Genomic DNA, 22,417 nt, shown 5'->3' with positions numbered 1-22,417 from the left:
ACTTCCACCCTGGAGCTGGACAGTGAGGGGGAGTCAGAAAAGAACCATCCACGAACGCAGGCCCAGATGAGCCAGCACAGTGATGTTGGTCTGCAGAAGTCAAGAGAACCTCACTGCTAAAAACAGTCAAGAAATAATTCTTTACTGCCCAGAGCAGCTGTGGCTGCCCCTGGACCCCTGGCAGTGCCCAAGGCCAGGCCAGACAGGACTGGGAGCACCCTGGGGTAGTGGAAGGTGTCCCTGCCCATGGCAGGGGTGGCACTGGATGGGTTTTAGGATCCCTTCCAACCAAAACCATCCTGGGAGCCCGTGAATCTGAGGTGGAGACAGAGCTAATACAAATAGCTCTCAGTAATACTTTTACAACAAATATCCATTTTAATAGGAATTTTAGTAGTCAATGGTCAAAGTGTTCAAGTAAAATGACCTAATTTGAAGCAAATAAATGTTCACATCTGCAATTTTTTCTGCTTTTCTGCTTTGGAAGTACCTGAGACATAAACAAGCCCCGATATTACCAACACTTCATCTGTACAGCTTTGAGGGAAAACAAAGAGGGATTCAGGTTCAATAGGAAGCCTGCAGGCAGCCTTCCCCGTGTTTGTGCATTACCTGGGATTGCCTTTGCCCACTTGACTGCAGCGACCACCTGGCGGCCCCCCAGCATGTTGAGTGTGGAGAGGATCCTCCAGCTGGAGTCGGGCAGGGAGCTGTCGTAGCCCGAGTACAGCACCTCGGGCTCGATGACCTCGAGCAGGGACACCAGGGTGGGCGTCAGCTGCGGCAGCGACGCGGGGACGATGCTCTTGCTCCCCGCCGCCTCCGGAGCCTCCCGCGCCCCCGCCGCGCCGCCCTGCTGCAGCCCCTTGATCTTCTTCTTTGTCTTCCGAGCTGGAAAGGGTGGGGAAACCGCAGGTGAGGGCATGGAAATGACCACACAGAGATAAACACAGCAGAGGAAACGCCGCTTTCCTCTCCCCACAGCTGGGATGGGGCAGTGAAACCTGCGGCATTTGTTTGTGAAGTCAGCAACTTCGCACTCATTCCAAGTCAACTTCCAGTGAAAATAATACTTCATATTTTAATAAAAGTCACATTTACGCCAGTGCTTCAAAATGTTCAGTAATGTCTGCAGGTCCTTTACAAGGCTGACTCTAAAATACAAGGCCCAATCCCACCATTAGAAATATCTGCAGGACTGCATGCTTTAAAAGTTCCTTTAAATACTAAGCATAGAAACTAGGCAAAAGAAAGGAAAAAAAAGATATTTAATGGGTAAGAAGTTACTGGATCTCTCGAGCCAGGGAAAACAGGGTTTTTTTTTTTTTTAAATGCTGGGCAGGAGGAGCTTTTTCTCTTGCCAGCTCTCTTGCATATAAATCACTGCTGCGTAATTAAACCATAAAACTCATTCGCCAAATAAATAAAACATCACACAGAGATGTTAACTGTAAACTACAAAAAGCTGGAGCAACAATTTTATTAGCATCTTGCCCCTAATGGAGTCTCCTGCTTGGCTCTGGCTCTCCTGGATGCAGGCGGCCACACGGAACTCGCTGTTTAACGGAGTCCAAACGAGCCCAGCTCCTTCCCTGGGTGCCTCTGTTAATTAATTGATTTCTGCTCTGGAACTTCCAAGATAAATCCGTAGCCCATAAAAGCATCACGTAATGTGGTTGTGCATTCCAAGCTCCTTCTGACCTGTTCAGAATCCCTGAGCACCCAAAATGCACCAACACCGCAGTGCCAGCACACAGAACCCCTTCCTGGACCCGCTCCTCCCTCTGGCTATCACAGAGCCTTCGGAAAACAACTGCCAAAGACAAGGAATCCTCTACAGACCTTGTATAAATTGTGTTTTCCCAAAGTTTTGTAGACTGGCCACATGTGCCAAGCCTGCAATGAGGGAATACCAACAGTTGTTCCCTTGGAGCAAAGAGCTTCTTTTTATTCTTGTCTCAATTTTGAAACAGCTGCTTCAAAATCCTTTCATATTCTGGCATTTTTTGCCCCATTATCCGTGTTCTGAAGAGCGAATGAACTGCTTTGACTTAAATTTAGAAGCACATGCCTTCAGCTTCCTGCAGACACCTGGATGGAGTATTTCCAGCCCAGAAAGCCTGATAAAATGATAATCAAAATAAACAGATCTGATAAGACAAATTATTATGCAAGAATTTTTATTAGGCTGTTACCAGTCCTGACTTAGATGTATAGTTGTACCTCACCAAAAAAACAAAGAAGGTTGAAATAATGCATTTCTTTGCAATTAATTTTCAAATAATAAAAAGACCACTAATTTAAAGCCAGCTCCTTAGGGCACGTTACAGGAGATAACCCCCACAGATAAACTCAGCACGGAGAGAAAAGCATCCAAGATTTTCTGTTCAAAACAAACAAAACCCCCCCAAGCCCCAACCTCCTGCAGTCTGGCATCCACCAGGCTGCAGAGGCTTCCTCCTCCCTGCCTGGTGGCAGATGGCCCAAGCACCTGAGCCAGGTGGGCGAGGCACCTGCCACCACCCCCTGGCAGCCACGGGCACCAGGCACCGTCCTTCTAAACTGGGAACCAGAACCAGCCCACTGCAGGCAAAGCAGGGCGAGGAATTTGAAAGAACAAAAGATTCCTCAAAAAACTGAAATAAATTCCAAGTGAAGACTGCAGAAAAAAACTCCTTAATTGCCAAGTTTAACTGTAAAATGTGGCATGAAAAGCCAAAAAAATTATGAGACCATTTTTTTTCAGGCATAAAACCTAACAATAAATCTTTTCTTCCAGCACATCACAAAGAGAAAGGGTGCCAAGGAACACCAATTAACGGTGGGAGCGGAAATGAGAACTCAAGGAAATAAAGGCTGGAGTACAAAATATCATTATTGGGCTGCATAAATCTCTGGTACCTGCAAGCTTGATAGTTTGATGTTTTTCCAGTCCCCTATGCCCAAAAAAACATGCAGTAGAAAAAAGAAAGTTCCAGAAAAGGATGATAAGCAGGACCAAAGGTTTGACTGATGGACTTGAGGTCTTTTCCAACGTTAATAATTTTATGGCAAAAAAAAAACCTAATAGAAAATTATCAAGTGACTGGAAAGGGCCACTTTTAACTCAGGACAAGAACAGGCCAATTAAAATATTGCACAATAGAATGAATGAATGAATGAATTCATTAATTTAAAAATAAGTTGGTTTTCTACCCAATATCTAACAGTGAAATCCACTGTAGGTTATGAGAAACTGAGAGATACCCAAAACAGGGCAGGTTGCTGGAAAAAGTCCAGCAGGAAGTCAGGTGAGTGCAAGGGGCCCAAGGACTGATGGGCTGAACACTGGGATCTCTTTTGATCGTTCACTGGTTTGCTATAACCATTGTTTTTGCACTGAGGATGCAGCTGGGGACTTTTCAAAAAGAAATTACTGTCTAAAAAACATGCAAATTTCATTATCTTTTAAACAACAGTCATTCCTGAACTGTGACCCTAAAATAGACAAGATAAAAGAAACTGGATTTTAGTCTCTTCTGCACTTTATGCTGCCTCCCAGTTTGCTTTTCTGCACACCAATTCTCCAGCTGTTCAGATCTACCCCGTTTTCTCTTGTTTTCAGGGTGTTTTTCACCCTTTCACACTACTCTGGGTTCTTCCATTTTGTGCTGCTGAGTTTCTAGATTCCTTTTCCCTCTCAGCCATAAAAGCTTCCCTCTTCCCACCTTCTCCAACTACTTATATAACAAAATCCATCCTCCAAAACCTCACTGTTCTCTAGGATCCTCTGTGCCAAAATTCAGACAAACTGCCCTGGGAAGGGCTCCAACCTGCACGTGGAGAAGTGACAAGAACCTGACGTCATCCCACTGCATTTCTGTGCTGCAGAAAGGCAGCTCAGCGTGTCAGGGCCAGGCTGGACAGGGCGTGGAGCAACCTGGGCTAGTGGAGGGTGGAACTGGGTGAGCTCTGAGGACCTTCCCAGCCCAAAGCACTCCATGATTCTCTGATTCCATGTCCTACAGCCTGACACTGCAATACTGGTGTCTACTGAAAGTGATGCAAGAAGGGAAAAGCTTACAATGGGAGTGGCTAAACCTTACTGTTAGAGAACTATTCCTTACTGTGAGAGTAATTTTTCACACAGATAAATATATGAATATCACAAGTGTATTTTGAAAACAACTATGAAGAGAAAAAAATAGAAATAAACCTTAACCAAAATGCATTCTTTTCCACCTCAAAACCAAACCTGTGGGGTTTGGCATTCTTTAAGCTGCCTTGAGGCTCTGGTGTTACCTGTCCTTGCTCCCATCCACACTGGCAGGGCAGTGACCTGCCTCCAATGGACACCAGAAGCAGGCAAGTTGCCTGTCCTGCTCTAACCTCTGAAGGATGAGGTCTAGCCCACTGGGAGTGTCCAAAACCTGAATCCAGCTCCTGGGAGACACTCACAGAGCACCTGATGTCCTTTAGGGATTTATTTCAGAACCCACTACTATAGATTCTGGCTGTACCCTTCTCTCCTGTGCACAGATCATGACAACAGCTCAACAAATGGAGCAGCACCATCCCATCCTCTGGCAAATGTCCGCTCTGAAGGAGGGGATGTGCCTGGAAGGGCAGGTACAGTCCCCTGCAGCCCAGGAAAGTGGTGCTGTGACCTCCTGAGGGAGCTGGGAGCAGAAGAGGAAGGAAGGATGTGCTAACACAGCCTCCAGCCTGTGCTTCACTGATCTCTTAAACTTAACTCATCACTTGCATCTCACCAAGGATAGTATCACCGACTGAAATGAAATTCCATTCATCCTTGGAGCTGACAAATACATCTTTGAAGTTTTTATTTTATCTGACAATTTTGATTATACAGATACCACCAGGATAACTGCACTAGCAAGTGCTGCGTTAATCTCTGCTGCTCAGGGAAAACCAGCAAACATAAAATGAAGCTGACACTAATAAAAGTGTTTTATGCCACTTTACAACTGCTGCTAAATCTCTGGTTGATGTGGCCTTCAGATTCTCACAAGCCATTCAGGACTCAGCAGAGAACAACTATGTGCTGGTATGTTAAATTTAACCAACCTTTAGTTCTGGAGAAATTTTGACAGCTATTTAAGAAGTATCCACAGCACGAACAAAAATACTTCCATTTTCTTCAGCTGGAAGATGTAATCCCAACTCCCATCCCTGTCCTCCGTGGTCTCAGTGTCAGGTCACTCAGACAGCACACCCTCCCGCAGGTGTTACACCTCCCTCCAGGTGTTCTCCGAGAGCTCTGCTGTCTCACATTCCATGAAAAAGCCATGAGATGTATGTGCTGACAGGAACGGAAAACAGCCCTGGTTTGTGTGCGTGACTCACTTCTACTGAACGTACAGAGACACCAACTGAGCACAGACAGGAGAAATTGCAGCACAAACCCTCCTGTCTCTCACTACAACGCTCATAAAACGCAGCACTTGCTTTGAACAGATCCCAGTGGTGCCCGAAGCGCTGCCCCCAGCAGCAGGGCCTCCCCTGGCTGGGGCACGAGCTGAGGGCTGCCTGTGTTACCTTCCAGGTTCATGCCCGCCTGCAGACACTTGCGGTAGCGGCACGCGGGGCAGTTCTTCCTGCGGATCTTGTCGATGATGCAGTCGTTCCTCCCGGCACACAGGTAATTGTGCTGCCCTGGGCACAAACAAACACAAACAAACGTCAGCTCCCAGCACGGCAGAGACTCCAGCCAGCCACTCCTTCAGTGACATCAAGGACCATATAAAACCTTTACCTGCTGCACTGCCTGTCTTGCAAGAACATCAGTATCCACCTGATTTCACATATCCAAACCCAATTCTCATGTTCAGACCTCAAGGCCAATACATTTAGGTAGAAATCCTATTTTCTATCTGTTAACACCAGGCAACTTCTATTTTTAAAACTATTTCCCCCTGCATTTACCAAAGCTGCCTTCTACAGCAGGTTTCCCATTTTTCTGAAGAGTTTGCCAAGGGACATAAATAACGTGCACAAACACATTCTGAGAAAACACTTGTAAACATCTCTACAGAGCACAGACACAGCTTCATCAGCTGGAAAGCCATGGAACCTTCATGCGACTTACAGCCTGACTTGGACAAACCACGCTCTCTGACATTTTTATGGATTTGCAGATTCTGAGCAAAACTGACCCTAAAAACAAGACAAGTTGAAGTACATAAACTAAAATAACTGTATTTCTTAGCTGTTTAGAGCAGGGCAACAGAAGGATCTATTCTTAATTATCTGAATTATATGAATGAATGTCTGAACGTAACTTATTTAGGGAAAGATATTACCAAAGAATAGATCCTTCTCCCAGATAAGGATCAAGGAGCATGTTTTTCCAGAGGGCAGAAAGCTGCAGCCTCGGCTTTTACACTGTATTGCAAAGTCCTGACAGTACAATATTGTGAGAAACAAACATATTTTCTAAAGACTGAGTTTTTAACAACCGAGTCCAAGAGTCTTCTCACAGGAAAACAGCTTGGGGAAGGAATTTTTTACAAGTCAGCTGTGAAAATTATGGGCATGCAGAGTCCATTCCTATGGCTTTGGCCAAACTTCTCCTGTGAAGTGTCTCAAGTTGATATTCCAAGGAATGTTTTTCTGAATGACACCCCCACCTCTTCCATTTGGGAAAGAGGAGCCTTCCTGACTCTTGTGCCAGCTTTGTGTTTAATTAATTCCCACAGCAGATCCTCGACTCACCATTCTGGCTGCCATTAGCATCCTAGTACATGGAAACACACATGAAACATGAACTGATGCCCATTTGCCAGCCCTGCAGTGGAGCAGAGACAACAGTTCCATGTCCCTCCAAGCTGTTTGATGAGACCACAGCTTCACACATCGGTACAGACACTTCAGCTGAGGATTCTCCTGAGCTGCTCCATTTCATTCCTAAAAACGAGATTCCTCTCCACGGATGTCTGGTTTCTTGTATTTACTGCTCACCTATTCTTGTCTCTTCTAGGACCAAGCTACACTACCTCTTTGTACTACATTATATCAAAGCCCTCTTGTCACATGACCATTTTGGGGGAAAATGAAGGGAAGTTGGTGCTCCATGTCCGACTGCTGCCCAGGGATGTGCCCGCAGCCAAAGGAACGCGCTTCTGTTCTCTCTGCCGCTCAAACCCAAAGATACTCCACAAATACTCTGGTAAAAACCAGGAGGGAGCCAATGGAGGTGTTTCCAGGGGGATCTGGGGCACACAGGGGCATTTTTCAGAGGCTGGCCAATCCCCATCGCCATGCTGCCCGCAGCCCCCGCTGGCGCCGGGGCTCTGTGCCCTGTGGCACCGACATCTCTGTGCCCATCTGAGCACACCAGCCTAGAAAAAGGTTGGGAACTGCAGACAAAAGACTTTGGAGGATGGAATTAAAACTGCTGACGAACAAGGCCAATTTGGAGCCGAGCAGGAGAGAGAGGTGTTGGGGAATCTGCAGGGGAGGGAGGTGTGAGGAGCTGCTGCGGGGCGCGGCAGCGGAGGTGGGGAGGAGCGGTGAAGACCCAGGCTGGTACATTGGGTGAAGTGCTGGGAGGTGAACAGGGCTGGCTCTGAGGCTGGAGAAACGCAATCACGAGGGCTCTGAAACACCATGAAGTCAGAACCAGGAAAAGGTATTTCTGGCCAGCCTGGGCTGCTCAAGAAAGGCCTGGCTGCATGAAAAACTGCACATAAACCTACAGCTGCTGTCCCCCCTTTGCCCTTCCTCCTCTCCTCTGCTTCTGCTCTTTGCTGAAAGAAATGCACTTTATATTGACTTCCTAGACACTGACACTTCCAGTTTCTGTGACTGTTTCTGCCACAGTACACAGGCCTGGAGACAAAGGTGGAAAAAAAGGCTTTGGCTAAAGGCTGGATAACGAGTGTGCAGAGTCAGCTTCATCTGAACACTAACAGGTGCCTGGCAGCCACTAATAAAAAGGATATTGCAGAAATAAGTTCTTTTTACATGTGTTCCTAATAAGAAAAATGCCTATAAAAGACAAAACCAAATTATTTGTTCCTTAAAGTGAAGACTGGGACTAACAGATCCTGGAAGCAGTCCTGAAAACATCCGTGACATCTAACAGGAGGATTAAGGGTGCTCAATCCATGGTGCCATGGCCCAGCTGACATGGTGGTCATCGGACAATGGCTGGACTTGATGATCTTGGAGGTCTTTTCCAACCTAAATGATTCTGGGATTCTGTGAAAAGTGGGATTATTTTTGGAACAATCAAAATGGAAGCAGAGGTGAGCATTGAGGAACTGATTGCCATAAGCCTGCTGACATTTTCAGTATCACGACAGTTGATTTATGATGCGTCAAATCATATCACTGACCAAAAGGACTCACTGGGCTGATTCCTTCCTGTATCAATACTTTTGTGATTTATTTAAGCTTGAGAACAGGCAAACCCATGGCTATGGCACATGTCCAGCTGCCATGTAAACTGTCTTCTGAGGGATCTCTGGTGACCATGTTTTAACCAAAGGTATAGATGATTATTTGCTTTGCACTTGAGCTCATACTGCCTTGTTACACCTCAGCTCCCACAAAGCCAACACCCCTGCATGACAAGCAGAAACCACGACATGAACTTGGCTTTCCCAATCCCTCCAAGAGGCTCTGCACTTCCACGGAGCTCCCCGTGGCACCCGGTGAGCCAGGAATGGGGGAAGTGCTGCTTGTGAGGACTGAATGGTGGCTTGTCTTTGTCAAACAGCCCTCCCTCTCCTGCAGTGACCCCAGCTTGCACAAACGTCAGCAGAAAGAGCCTGGTTCAGTGAGGGCTGCACGAGGAAGGCACGCGACAGGAAACCCCACGGGCCAGAGTTAAGAACAATGTTCTTCAGACCTGAGGAATCACCACCTTCCCAGAAACACTGGGAATATGCTCCAGCTTTTCTGCATCTGATCCTGAAGCAGAGTCAGATCTTGAGGTGCAGCCTAGTCCCTTACAAAATGGCTTCTGATGCACCCCAAAATCACACAGTCCTTATTCACATTTAGTTTTCCATCATCTCTGATTTAAAGAATGATTTTCTCTAATCACAACCAGAGAGAAATCTCAGTGATCCAATCCCACGTCCCTGGTACCCAGTGTCCCTGCAAATAACACCCAGGGACATGGATGCAATTCAACCAACACTGTTTACAGGAAAAACTGTAAAACTACAATAACCTCACACACAACAGATTTACCAAGTTTCATGTAAGTTTTCTACATAAACCAACCACCCTTAAATTGAAAAATCACAAACTTTACAAATCTATTGCACGCAGACAAATATCTGTATAAAAATGGGACAAATAAACAGAAACAACAGTGAAAGAAAATGAAAGAGACAAAAGCCAAGACAACAATAAATTCTTTTACACAGAGTGAATGGGAGCATTTTATCAATGTGAATGGAATCCATGCTTTGGATAATGCACCATTATCAATGTGATTTACCATGGCAAGATCAGTGATCTAATGGATGGGATGTTCAGTAGGATTCTAGCAAAACCATGGATGCTGGGTTTGAAAATGGATGATATGTGTGGGGACTTGATATTTTTAAGCAGCAAACTCATCCAAGCAGCTCCTACCTTCCACTGCCCTTTTGAAGAACACTTTGCAGCTGCCACACGTCAGGACACCGTAGTGGCACCCGGAGGCCTCGTCGGAGCACACCAGGCAGAGCTTGGGAGGTGGTCCTGTACTTGTTGAGGTTGTGGATGGAGAAGAGCTTACATCTGACCTCATTCCAGGGCTGAAACAAAGCAGAAAAATGCCTTTAATTGAGATCCGTGGAATAGAGGCAAATCCAGGGTTGGTACCTGCCAGGAATGGCTTGTCCCCACCCTCTGTGGGACAGACCTGCACACAGAGCGCACAGAAACAGTTAAACAGGGACTTCTGTAAAACCCAAGTTAAGCTGCATGGATTCTTCACGGCCTATTTGGCTGGATCAAGATTCCTTCCCTTACACATTTCTGAAGCCAAGTTTCTTGCACAATTATCCCAGCCTTTAAAATTGACTCTTAAAACATGTTCTTACTCCATATTGTTTCCATTACTGCCGCATTCCCTGCAGTCTGCACAAGGGCTCCCTTTCCAGCACCACCACTGGGTTTTCTACTGGGATACTGTTATGCAAGAAGCTGTGCAAACTGGGCCATATACTAACAAATATTCACAGTAACAAGTGATCATTTCACCCCAGCAGTTTAGGGGAAGAGAGGAATACTCCTCATTTCAGGATCTGGACGTAAACACCCAGCCTAGCCACAAACAAATGGTTGGTTTGTTAAGAAAAGAAATAAATCCCTCTTAGAACAACAAACAATCCATCATAATCACCTTGGAGCTGCTCCTAATCCTCAGGGGTGACCCAGCAGCACTGGGCCAGAGCTCAGGGGCTGATCTTACAGAGCTGCAGTCCCAACCATGGCACTGCCCCACACCGCTGGGAAGGCCCGGCTTGTGGAGTTCATCCACCTCCACATGAGGAAGAACTTCCTTCCATGGAGGGTCAGAGACTGGAACAGCTGCCCAGGGAGGGCTGGAATCTCCCTCTCTGGAGACATCCCAAACCCACCTGGACACGTTCCTGTGTCACCTGCTCCAGGTGACCCTGCCTTGGCAGGGGGTTGAACTGGATGATCTCCAGAGGTCCCTTCCAAACCCAACCATTCTGTGATTTCCAACTAAGTTTGGAACTCCTAAAATATGATTTCTGTATAGTCTGCTTTACTTGAAACTGATTTTCACAGAAAATCCTGTTCACCAGGGTTCCAGCCACTCTCCAGATGAAGCTAGAAAAATGACACTTTTATTTAAGACTTTGGTGCCTTTCCTTGGAAACTCTCCAGACCATCCACGTTCCCTGATGTGGGCTTAACATTTGTATGTGGGATGGCTTTTGCATGGAAAATTCCTTTTCCTCTCCTCAAGGAAGTCTGACCAGATTTGGTCACACATTTAAAAAAACCCACAGTTCTAACACGCTCACACAAACCTTAAAATTCCATCCCAAATTAAAACATTCCAACACCTGGGAGCTCTGCTTTTGCACAGATCCGTATGTCCCATCCCCAGAGAGCACCTGAGAAATGGCCCATCCAGTGATTCAAAGGACTTTGCCTTTGTGTTTGATCTTTCCTATAGGGATTGAGGCAATCAAAAGACAAGGAGCAGGATCCTCCCACTCAAATACAGAGGGATCAAAGTCAAACCAGAATAAATGTGTCAATGAAGTTCTCACTTTGACAAAAATGGAACCAGAAGGCAGAGAGAAATGAAAATTACTTGCATTAGGGGGGGAAAAATGAGACAGCACAGGCAAGCGAAGACCTAAGGGATGTGTAGATCCCATAAAACCAGTGTCTGAGCTGGAGAGGAGCTGAGCTGTGTCTCAGAGCAGAGAGGGCTGAGCAGAAGAGAAAACACCAGACAGGAACACAGCAACAGCTCCAACATGCTGGAAGGGCAGTGGGAAGAAGAGAGGAGAGTAAGACCAGAACAAGGGTGGTGCAAAGCCCTCAGTAGGAAAGGCTGGCAGCAAGAATGGAGGAGAATGCGTCAAATCTGAGGAAAAAGGGAAGAAAAAGGCCCCTTTTTTCCCAAAGGGAAGAACGCTTCTTTCCAGAACTTGGAAAAGAACTCAAATCTGTCACATCGCTCCTCTACATTCAGAAAATATCTGTGGAATGCTGCAGCACGTCTCCTGCACGACTCTGCCACGAGGCTGCCAAGCCCCACGAGCGTGTCTGTCAGCTGGAGCGGGGCTCACCGGCGGACTGTGCCCTGCTCATGAGCCATGGCATGGCTTTTCTGGGTTTTCCAATTAATTTGCCTTCTTCTAAAGAGCAGTGAGCTTTAATAAACCCCTCTGGTTGCACAACCCAGCCCTCAGCATCCAAGCTGTGGTAGAATGTAATTCAAGCCAGTTCCATCTATCTGATGCCCATACAAACTGACAGCGTGCCTGCCTTCCTCAAGTGCACGGACCTCTAGGAACAGCACTGCAAGCATGGAGCGGCTTTGCATGGCCCCTCTGAGCAGGGAACTGCCTGGAGCTGTGGGGCTGCAGGAACAGAGACCTCACGGGTAAGGAAGCTGAGGATTCACACCTATTTCTGCTGTGCTGGCTCTGGGCAGGTCTGCTGGTCCATGGAGATATCAGAAGGAACTCAGAGCCGAGAGGAGAACCTCAGGCTTGAGAGCCATCCTTGGTTCTTTGCTCTCTCACAGCTTTCCTGTTTAATCAGACAAATAATTTTGACCTCAAAGCTTTGCTTCCTTTCATGTGATACACATATTACTTTCTTGTTTGGTTTTTTTTTTTTTTCTTCTCTCCCCAGATTACTGATACATTTGGAAAAAGAAATGAAATTGTTTCTCTACTTTTAGTGTCATAGGCTAAAAAAACCAATTAAAAAACCCAACACTTGCCTTAAAACCAAGCAATACCCCTTCTACAAGCAGCAATCACTGTCTGGTCAACAGCTACTCTAAGATGCCTTATTTTCTCTAAAGGTTTAGGCCCAGTAGCTCCTTTTCTAAGACTAAATATCTCAGATTAAACATTGAAGTACAGGCTGGGAGCTATGAGTTTAAATAAGGAATATATAACTTGAGAACTTCGCTTCTATAAAATTATTAAAACCAGAAAAAGATGGAAACATCTTTCTATGTATAGTTTTGAAGACAGCTAATTTAGATACAAAAATAAAGCTCTTTATACCTCTCAAATTTCTGACAAAAGCATTTTTAAGGAAACATTCATCAGCTGTCAGGGAAACCGTGACAGTGCCAAACATATTCCACTAAAACTTTTCAATCACCGTTAATTTTTAAACAGGGCTCATTTTCTGTACCAGCACCCTAGAAAATGTAATATGAGAAAGAAAACAGATGATATGACTTAGAAAACTAAAAATAAATGATTACATTGATTAATAAAGCAGTAGCCAGCAATCTAATCCGGGCTCCTGGCATATCTTCCCAGCCTGGCTGTATCAGATAAGGGCAATATTTACTAACCGTGTGGAGAGCTGCCAGACAGCCCCGCTTGTAAAACACCACCAGGAGGGATTGCAGGGCAGCAGGGCTCCTGCAGGAGCCACAGCTAACCAGGCTGACATTTAATATAAATCTCTCACCTATAAAGTTATACACAGTAAAAGGCAAATGACCACTTCCTAAGGAAGAGGTAAGGCAGGGAAATTACACTCTGAGATAATATAATAATAGAATATCTTTCAGTATTTACAGAAATTGTTTTCAACTCAGCAGAACCCTAATAAACTATGAATCTTATCTAGATAAAAGAAGAAGTCAAGCAGCATAGATGAGAGAGGAAAAAACCTCCCAATTTTCAGGGTTCCAAATCTGTAAAAACTTTGATTCAATTTAATTTTGGGAGGCAAGGTATTGGTATGGGGTACTAAACTTAGTACATTCCCAAGTATTTTTCAGAAACTATTCAAATACAATATGATTTTATTTATTTGTATAGATGTGTTTATGGTTTCCAGTCAAGGGGACACATGGGGGCAAAATGGGAAGCTTTAATGAAGGGGGTGAAATGGGAAGGCTTAAGGAAGATGCCGCCTGGTAACGAGCTCTGCAGAAATCAAGCTGTTTAACTGAAGCCATTTTGGGGTTAATCATTCACCAGAGACTTCAACCCCGGCTCAAGGGTCACCTGCACCACAGCCGGGTGTGGTAATGGCTCTGGGGAGGGTTCCTGTCTGAGGTCCTGCCAGGGGATGGTCACAGTCACAGCCACAGCCCTGGACAGCAGGGACACACAGACAGGGACCACCGGGCTCTAACCCTGCCACCAGCCATGGACACGGAGCAGATGCAGTGGAGGAGGGATTCACTCTGTGAAGAAATAACCTCCCAGTGCAGGTGGGCACTGCTGAGGAGAACATTTGCTTGTCTCTCTTCTTTTTACTGTGAAGAACATAAAACCTCCCCAACACACAGAATGGGCACAGCGCCATGTGCTGAAGCTACTAACACTGAAATATAATTTAAAAAATATACCACCCTCCTGTTACTTTTCATTATTAAATGAAAATCACAAAACTATTGAACTTTCAAGTGTAGGTTTAGATTAGATACTGTAGAGAAATTCTTCCCCGTGAGGGTGGGCAGGCCCTGGCCCAGGGTGCCCAGAGCAGCCATGGCTGCCCCTGGATCCCTGGCAGTGTCCAAGGCCAGGCTGGACATTGGGGCTTGGAGCAGCCTGGGACAGTGGGAGGTATCCCTGCCCATGGCAGGGGTGGCACTGAGTGGGCTTTAAGGTCGCTTCAAACCCAAACCATTGCATGATTCTCTGATCCTATGAAAAACAACTCTAGTGAGACAATGACAAGGGGAACACTTTCAGAAACCAAAATTACTAATCATTTCCAGCCTACAGCCCGCACCTCTTTTTACCACCGGTGCACGAAAGGGATGGTCAGCCTGCATCACATTCTGTCCGAACAGGAGTTCACTCCTGACCCACCCAGACACCAAAACACGGCCAACCACACATCCTGGCTCTGCAGCACAACTGAACCAACTACTGGGAACGTACTCCTAAAAGCAAGTTACGTACTGGTGTAAGTGGTATCACCGAACTAAGAGTAAAGAAACCATTTTCAATGTCATTGCCATCTGGGCCTCCTCCTTATCTTCCAGCAATGAGAACAATGTAAACATTAGGCTGTGGATACCGACTGACTACATTTTTTGAATTGTTTAATTATTTCTTCATTAACTAGAGAAACTATTAATTATTTTTATATCCTCTTAGGCAGGGAAGTAGTTTTCAATTCAAGCAGGAACAAATTTTAATCCAAGGCTGTTGACACTAGACTTGTCACAGAAGCATGTTTGCCAATTGGAAGTAATTCCAGAAAGGCATTTTGCTGAGAACCTGAACCACTGGTTTCCTCTGTCTCTTGAAACGTTTTCACTTCATTTTGAACAGACTGAAAATTGGTAAGAACCCAGGTTTTCCTCCCAGGCTGCCTGAACTCTGCAGACATAGAGCCAGCCCTGGGCTGGCTGGGTGCCACAGAGGGGGCACGGAGCGACTGCCAGAGGCACAAACCACACGGTGACAGACCCCAAGCCAAGGTGTCCTGGGTGTTGACTGCTCACAAAGCCACAAATCCTCCCTCCACATAACTTTCTTACAGACCCACCTATTTTTCAGTCCTCTTTCCTATTTTCTGTTTAAAATGGAGACCTGGATGGTTTTGGTAGGAGTGCTGGTCTTGACGACAAGCATGTCCTCAGCGGTGCCGTAACAAATGAAAAATATTTATGAGTATTTAAGCAAAGCCTGTGAATAAAAGCCCCCAGCATTTCTGGTTTCCAGCTGCTCTGAGAACCAGGACGATTAACACGGTTTCCTTTATCACACACCCAGATAAACACTGTATTAAAAAACCGCTGATAAGCCAGGAAATCAGATTTTGAACTAACGGTCTCATTTCGTGCAACATGTCTATGACACGGCCAAGATAATGCCACCATGAGGGACTTGTCACTCCGGAAGGCCACAGCCAAATTTCCTTCACTGCCGGAGCCAGAAACTCATGGCAGAGAAACTCTGGTGTGCAGTCAGGGGGGCAGGAACTGTCCCTCCTCCTGACCCCATAAATGCTATTGTCAGGGGACTACTAGGGTTCTAACTCAGAGAAAAATTTAAAATATGAGACATACCCAAAGTAGCAAAGCCTTGGAATCGCCCTCCGCCTGCAGAACACACCTTTTACCATCCTTTCATACAACCGAAGCCGGCTGCAGGATTTGTGGGTTTGTACAGTCAAACAAATACTGCTGGCAAATACCAACAGCACGGGAACAGAACAGGAATGTGCAGGTTCCCAGCACGACACACGGAGCAAACCCACTGTGTGACAGCGCCGGCTCCCCACGGCCAGCAGCGCTTCCATCCCTCTGCAAGCCTGCACGACGTCTCTTCCCCAATCTTGGAGGAGCATCCTGCCAAGGTGACTCCGAGCTCTCTGGAAGCACTGAGGAGCTGCTGGCAGCTCCTGAGGCACTGGCCCCAAGGCCGGCCCTCGTCCTGTGGTGAGATGGCGCCTGCTCCCATCTTGGCACCCCTCGGAGCGACGCCGGAGCAGCCGCGCACGGAGCGGAGCGGCCGCGCGCTCCCGCTGGAGCCTCTCCAGGACACAAAGGTTTCAAGGGCACAGGCAAAGCTTTCTTGGAATGGATAAATGGTAATTGATGTTGCAGCTGCAACCTCAGCCAGAGTTCTTGGGATTTTAAATGTACTACAGACCTAAAGCATTTATGGCCAGAATACGATAATTAAATTATATGTTCTAAACTTTTGTATTTATTACAGTGCTCCATTAAAGTAGCCAGATAGTCCTACCTTCAAAGTTAGAATTCATTTCTATATGAATCAATTTAAGTGTATTTTTCCAAAGCTTTGTGTTGCTTTTTTAATTTCATTGTGCACCCTTGCTTCCTTAAATAAAGAGGCAGCAAAAAAAGAGAGCCAGACAAAGGCCAGTACCTTTAGACTTAAATACAAACTTTACATGAAAACATGGAATCAAATTATCCTGGGCCATACAAATTGTTTACACCTTTCTGGATGACAAAATAGCCATTTGATCTACACGATTCACAGACTGTGGTTCATCTCAAACCTGCCTTTCACAGACTCTGTCTCACGGACACATCGCACTCTGCTGGCACAGGGACATACTTGGTGCTCAAAGACGGAGGTGCAGGACCAGGACAGCTGCAAGAACAATGCACTGCACAATAAAGTGCAAAAGTCTGAGCAGAATTAGATTTTTTATTTTTATTTTCAGTTCATCCCAAGAAATGTCTCAGCCTGGAGCAAAGGAGGCTCAGGGGGGACCTTGTGGCTCTGCACAAGTCCCTGACAGGAGGGGGCAGCCGGGGCGGTCGGGCTCTGCTGGCAGGGAACAGGGACAGGAGGAGAGGGAACGGCCTCAGGCTGGGCCAGGGCAGGCTCAGGGTGGACAGCAGCAGGAATTTCCCCACGGAAAGGGTGCTCAGGCCTTGGCAGGGGCTGCCCAGGGAGGTTTGGAGTGCCCATCCCTGGAGGTGTCCAAGGAAGGGCTGGATGTGGCACTCAGTGCTCTGGGCTGGGGACAAGGTGGGGATGGGGCACAGCTTGGACTAGATAACATTAAAAGTCTTTTCCAACCTCAGTGATTCTGGGGTTCTGTTTCAGATCTCAGGAACCTCAGAGGTGCTTTAACTGTCTTGGAGGCAGTTTTTTAGTTTTCTGAACCTTGCAAACTAACCACGAGCCAAGATACCGCCCAAAAATGCATTGTCTTAACACTGACCCTTTAACACACCAGTTCCATGGGCCAGCACTCAGAATTCAACAGCAGTAGAACTGTGCTGAGACATTCTGCGGTGATCACAAGAGATCTATGAGCTCAGAGCAGCCACAGCATTTTGGCTCTTCCTACACAGTCAGCATATATCAGATCTGACCCCTTATTCCAGCACACATTAATGTTGTACCAGAGGAACTGAACTTAAAATATTAAACAGGACTTGTACCATTAATGACCTCAGCGTGAGCTGTGTCCAGTGCTCGTGTCAATCACAGGACGGTGTGCAGGCTGCCAAAATGATGCTGCTAGGAAAGGAGAGAGACATCTGGAAAGCTGATTCTAACATACATGGAAAAATATTAATGGTACAGAAAGGAAGGCAGTAAAAGATTAAACTGCAGTAGAATCATAGAATGCCACAATGGTCTGGATTGGAAGGAATCTTGAAGACCCCCTGCCTTCCACCATCCCAGAGCACTCCAAGCCCTGTTCAGCCTGGCCTTGGACACTGCCAGGGATGGGGCAGCCACAGCTTCTCTGGGCACCTGTGCCAGGGTCTCCCCACTCTCAATATCCCAGCTAACCCGGCCCTCTGGCAGTGGGAAGCCATTCCCCTTGTCCTGTCACTGCTTGTCCAAAGTCCCTCTCCAGCTCTTTTGGAGCCCCTTTAGGCACTGGAAGGGGTTTCAAGGTCCCTTGGAGCCTTCCCTTCTCCAGGCTGAAAAGCCCCAAAGCTACAGTATAGTCCTTCCGTAGTCAAATCATCATCAAGCTATAAATAAATTTAGACTTGTAATTAGGAAGCTCATTTCTTCTATTCTGAAAAAACACAACAAAATCAAGACTCTCCTGCTGCCAGTGGAACATCTAACAGTGATCTGGACCTGGGGTTGTATCAATGTGGACACAGGGATTCATTCACCAGTTCGTGCTTTTAGCAGCACTGCAGAGCTAATTCCTGCTTTACAGCAACAACAAAAATCAGAAGAAATATAAAGAAAGAAACTAAAAGTAATGTAACTCAAACATAAATAAAAGAGTAGAAATAAAACCTTAACTCTGAGCAGGAAGAAGAAGAGGAGAAGGGAAAGATGAAGAGAGGGCAAGAGAAGCAGTTTGTTCATTCCTTCTCCAGTCCTTCCAGGAAGCTCTGTTCAGAGGGGAGCTGACACTGGAGCACCTGAGGCTGCTGAATTCCTCAGTGCACAAACCCTGATTCCCTGTTTCCCCGTCCTTCTGGAGGCAGCCCTGCATGACATGTCCTCCCCCAGCACGGGCTGTGTCAATGGGAAGCACGCATTTACACGTGAAGCACTTTATTACGGAATATTAACCAACATGTTGCACTCTGGGCTCCGCTTCAGTGCAAATCTATGGAGAAGAGGGATGGGGACTGGTGCCAACTTTAGGTTTTGGCCTCGGTCCATTTGGTGCAGGGCCAGGATGACTTGGTTGACTGTTGAGTCATCGGTCGGTTCAATTGACATTATTTTACATTTGACTGGTTATTGTTCTTTAAACTTTGAACAGGAGTCCAGAAGCTCAAAAAACACCAGTGGACCAAAAAGAAAGCAGCCCAGAGTTTAAACAAGGCACGTAAGCAAGAAAAATACTCTCCTTCAGTGACATTTGCTTTCAGCAGAACCTGCTAAAAAATCAAAATCTACCTCATGGTTTAAAACATGTCTGTTATATTCCCAAGATCTGTAGGAAGGAGAAGCAAACCTTTTTCCCCAAAATAAATAAACTGGTGAATGAGAACTGTATTTCTAACAGTAACTAACATATTCCTGAAATTTTAGATGGTCAATGGGCACACTAGTCATTTGCTTCTGCCAATGCTCAACCTACAGCTAAAAAACAAAATATTTAACCCCCAGAAGTTACTGCTTCAGTACTGAAGACACACTTGTATTTGGCAGAAGAGATGCCCATAAACTGTACTGGTTTGTCTCCACAGGGATGTGATATGAAATGAACTCGCTACACAGACAATCTGCATTTACCAACAGGAATTCGTACTGAAGGTTCATTCCTGTTGTTTTCAAACTGTTTACTCAACTCACTGTGTTTCCACTCCAGTTCCAGGTATGTATTCAGTACGTTTTGATCCCCTGAAAGGGAAATTCATTGTTACATCCACTTATTTCCATCAGCAGCTAAAGAAATGAGCCGAGGAGGAGCCTGAGCTGGCTTTAATGAGAAGTGCAGTGGGAAGGGAGCCTGGGCTCTGCTACAATAAACATGCCAGGATGGAATCGGCTTTTGTGACGGCTTCCAAGAGCATGAAAAACAAACAAAACCCAATAAAAACATCATATCCTGGGTACCTTGCTGGAAGACAAAAATACTTGTGATGATTTTGAGATCTTAGTCACAAGAATGACGACTGCAAGCTGTTGTCAGCGCCACGGGCCCGAGCTGAGGTGCGGCGCCAGCTCGTGTGGATTGTGTTCCCCATTTAGTCATGAGCACTAACGTCACTTGAAAGGGTAAAGATTCTTTTTTACCATCTTGCAGAGGGAACAGGAATTCTTGCAGGAAAGATAAGGAGCAAACTCAAAATTCCTGGTGACTTAAAAATCAGAGAGTTGCTTACGGACGAGCACAGTGATGGTTTAGGGGCCTGAGGGAGAGGCTGAGGCCTCCCCCCAAACCCTACCAAAAGCTTTTCTTTTCTGTTTTGCATTTAGTTTTTGGTGCATTTTATCTTTCATATCCAGATCTGGGTGTCTATATAACAGAGCTTAAAACTGAGCAAACCTGTTTAAAAAGCATTTCCCAAACTCTTACAAGCACTTTTACCACCCTTTGGAACATGGTTTCACTTCATTTTAACTGGCCTCTGACACAGTGAATACAAAGAACAAATAAGAAACCACTCTTCCCTGCATGAACAGGAAGAAAAGCACATTGTAAGTTTGTTTGTTGACACAAAATCAGCCACAGAAACTTGTGTCATATTCTCAGAAGGCCAAGCAAGGAGTAGCACCCCAGACCTGTATGATGTGTATATTGTATGTAATTTCCATGGCACTTTTAAGTCAACTTTATTGAATTATCCAGTAGAGTGCTATAATTACTTCTGTCAACACTGTTAAGCAATTACAGATACAATTTCTGCTATAACATGCACATACAGTAGGTTATTACCTGCTTTTATTTCCACTTGGCAACCATGTCACATATTCAAGGCTATAAAGATGTTTTACCACATCCCTCCTGATGCCCACACCCAGCCTTTACAGGCAATTCTCACCCTGGGGGTTTGGGCTTCTTTGTGGGTTGCTTTTTTCCCCCCCATAATACTTTTAGCTCCTGCCTTCTTTCTCTCTACTGGGTTTCTCGTATTATTTTGCCCACTTCCCTCTGTCCTCTCCCCTCCCTGTCAGCTGAAGGAAGCTCTATTCCTTCCTTGCTGAACCTCGCACTGTTTCCTGGCCACATTGTTCATCTCTGCCTCTTTGTGTATTTTCTCTTCCTGAGCAGCACTGGGAACCCCTCCCAATTAAAACTCCATCTGTAAACTTCATTAATGGGCTGTTTACTCTCTCACACAACCACCACGACAGGGACAGACAGACCCCGAGTCCTCCACACGATCCCTCTTCTCCCCTGTCTTCGGGGCTGAACTTATTCAAGTGTCCAGCAGTGGGAATCCCAACATTCTTTCAGAGAAGTATTAAAAACTTTCTTGCTGGGAAACTCTTTTCTTTTCCTGAATTAGAACATGTCACTCAGATCAAACATTTTAACTATGGTCATTACTCAAGATTAACTCAATGGAGTATATATTGCATTCACAGCTGCATGATGTAAAATGAAAAGTAACTAACACATGCTAAGAATAATATATTGAAGTCATCTAAAGACTGTTCCAGTAAGAGAGCTGAATGCAGTATTCCTTATGGAAAAATTACTGGATGTTTACTACTGAAATATGGGAAAGGTAGAACGCACTGCATGCTGGGGTTGGAAGGTGAGCTCACTCTACTCAGCACCTGAAGAAAACAGGTGTTTAATTCAGTTTTTAAGACTATGTATTGAGTCCTTATCTCCTTACATAAGCATAATTACACAGGAGAACAGGTATGGCATCAGTTTCCCCTATTATTGATGAAATCAAACAATATAAAAATACCAAAAAATGCTTTTTGAGCTGCAGCTAGGAAGGGTTTCAAAGCTGCGGGAACCTGAAAAGAGAGTATCAGACAAAAATCTGACAAAGCTAGATGCAGGACAGGGTGGGAAAAAAATGGAAGTTTATCAGGCAGTTCCTTCAACCCATCAGATGATCAGTCAATCCAACAATCCTACCTTTTAAAAATATTAACATAAAGCAAAGGAGAAAAAAAAGATCCATTTCAATCAGACATTACTGAGAAGACCTCACTGGGGTACACCTTCATTTAACCTCAGTCTCAGCTTTATAATCAGCTTTTTCAGCAGCAAGTACCAGAGAAACAAACCAAGGCAGCACTGAAACTCCCAGGGTGCAGACCCCATACAGCTGCAATCACACACGCTGAACAAGCTTTTAACTCCAAATAACTGGAGATGCTGACATTCAGAAAGCCTTCAGTTTTCAAACGAAAAGCACATGGAGGTGCTTTTATCTAAAACACAATATCCTGGTTTAAACAAGCATTTCTGCATTGCTTTAACAGTGCAATAACTTCAGCTGCTACTGTGTCTTTGAGAGACACTGATCCAATGGCTCAGCAAACCCCAACGCTGGGATGAGGCTCCCTCAGACAAAAGCTTTGCTACCCTTGGAAAGCTTCTCTCAGATTCGTGGGGCTTTAGAGAAATTAACACCAAAACAAAATATCTTTAGGACACAGGAAAGAGGTTAATCTTTCCTTCTCTTTAACAGTGGTTCAGAGCAAAGCAGCACGGGAGACTCCAGACACATCAACTCAACTAGGGCTCCGAAAGCACAGGGCTGGGAGCAGCCTGGCTCCCCCAGCACAGCGCTCCCACCCAGGTTCTGAACAGCCCCCACAAGGTGCAGCTACCCCAGGAGTATTTTTAAGGTGCAATAAATACACGTATGACCAAAGCCTCG

At 45.6% G+C, this 22,417-nt stretch overlaps 1 protein-coding gene across 2 annotated transcripts in view; it reads right to left on the bottom strand.

Annotated features, from left to right (window-relative positions):
* The window catches only part of NR3C1 (nuclear receptor subfamily 3 group C member 1), a 61,259-nt gene that overhangs the window by 15,266 nt on the left and 23,576 nt on the right, over window positions 1–22,417 (bottom strand). For both annotated transcript variants that reach the window (XM_048319638.1, XM_048319639.1), the window contains exons 3-5: window positions 9,592–9,755; window positions 5,539–5,655; window positions 613–891 (exon numbers count right to left, since the gene is read on the bottom strand). In XM_048319638.1, coding sequence (XP_048175595.1) covers window positions 613–891; window positions 5,539–5,655; window positions 9,592–9,755 — 560 coding nt within the window. The remainder of the gene's footprint in view (window positions 1–612; window positions 892–5,538; window positions 5,656–9,591; window positions 9,756–22,417) is intronic.

Source organism: Corvus hawaiiensis, chromosome 15 (genome assembly GCF_020740725.1).
Source record: "Corvus hawaiiensis isolate bCorHaw1 chromosome 15, bCorHaw1.pri.cur, whole genome shotgun sequence".
NCBI classification, from domain to species: domain Eukaryota; kingdom Metazoa; phylum Chordata; class Aves; order Passeriformes; family Corvidae; genus Corvus; species Corvus hawaiiensis.
The sequence above is the reverse complement of the archived record's forward strand: the minus strand, read 5'-3'. Positions and strand labels throughout refer to the sequence as shown.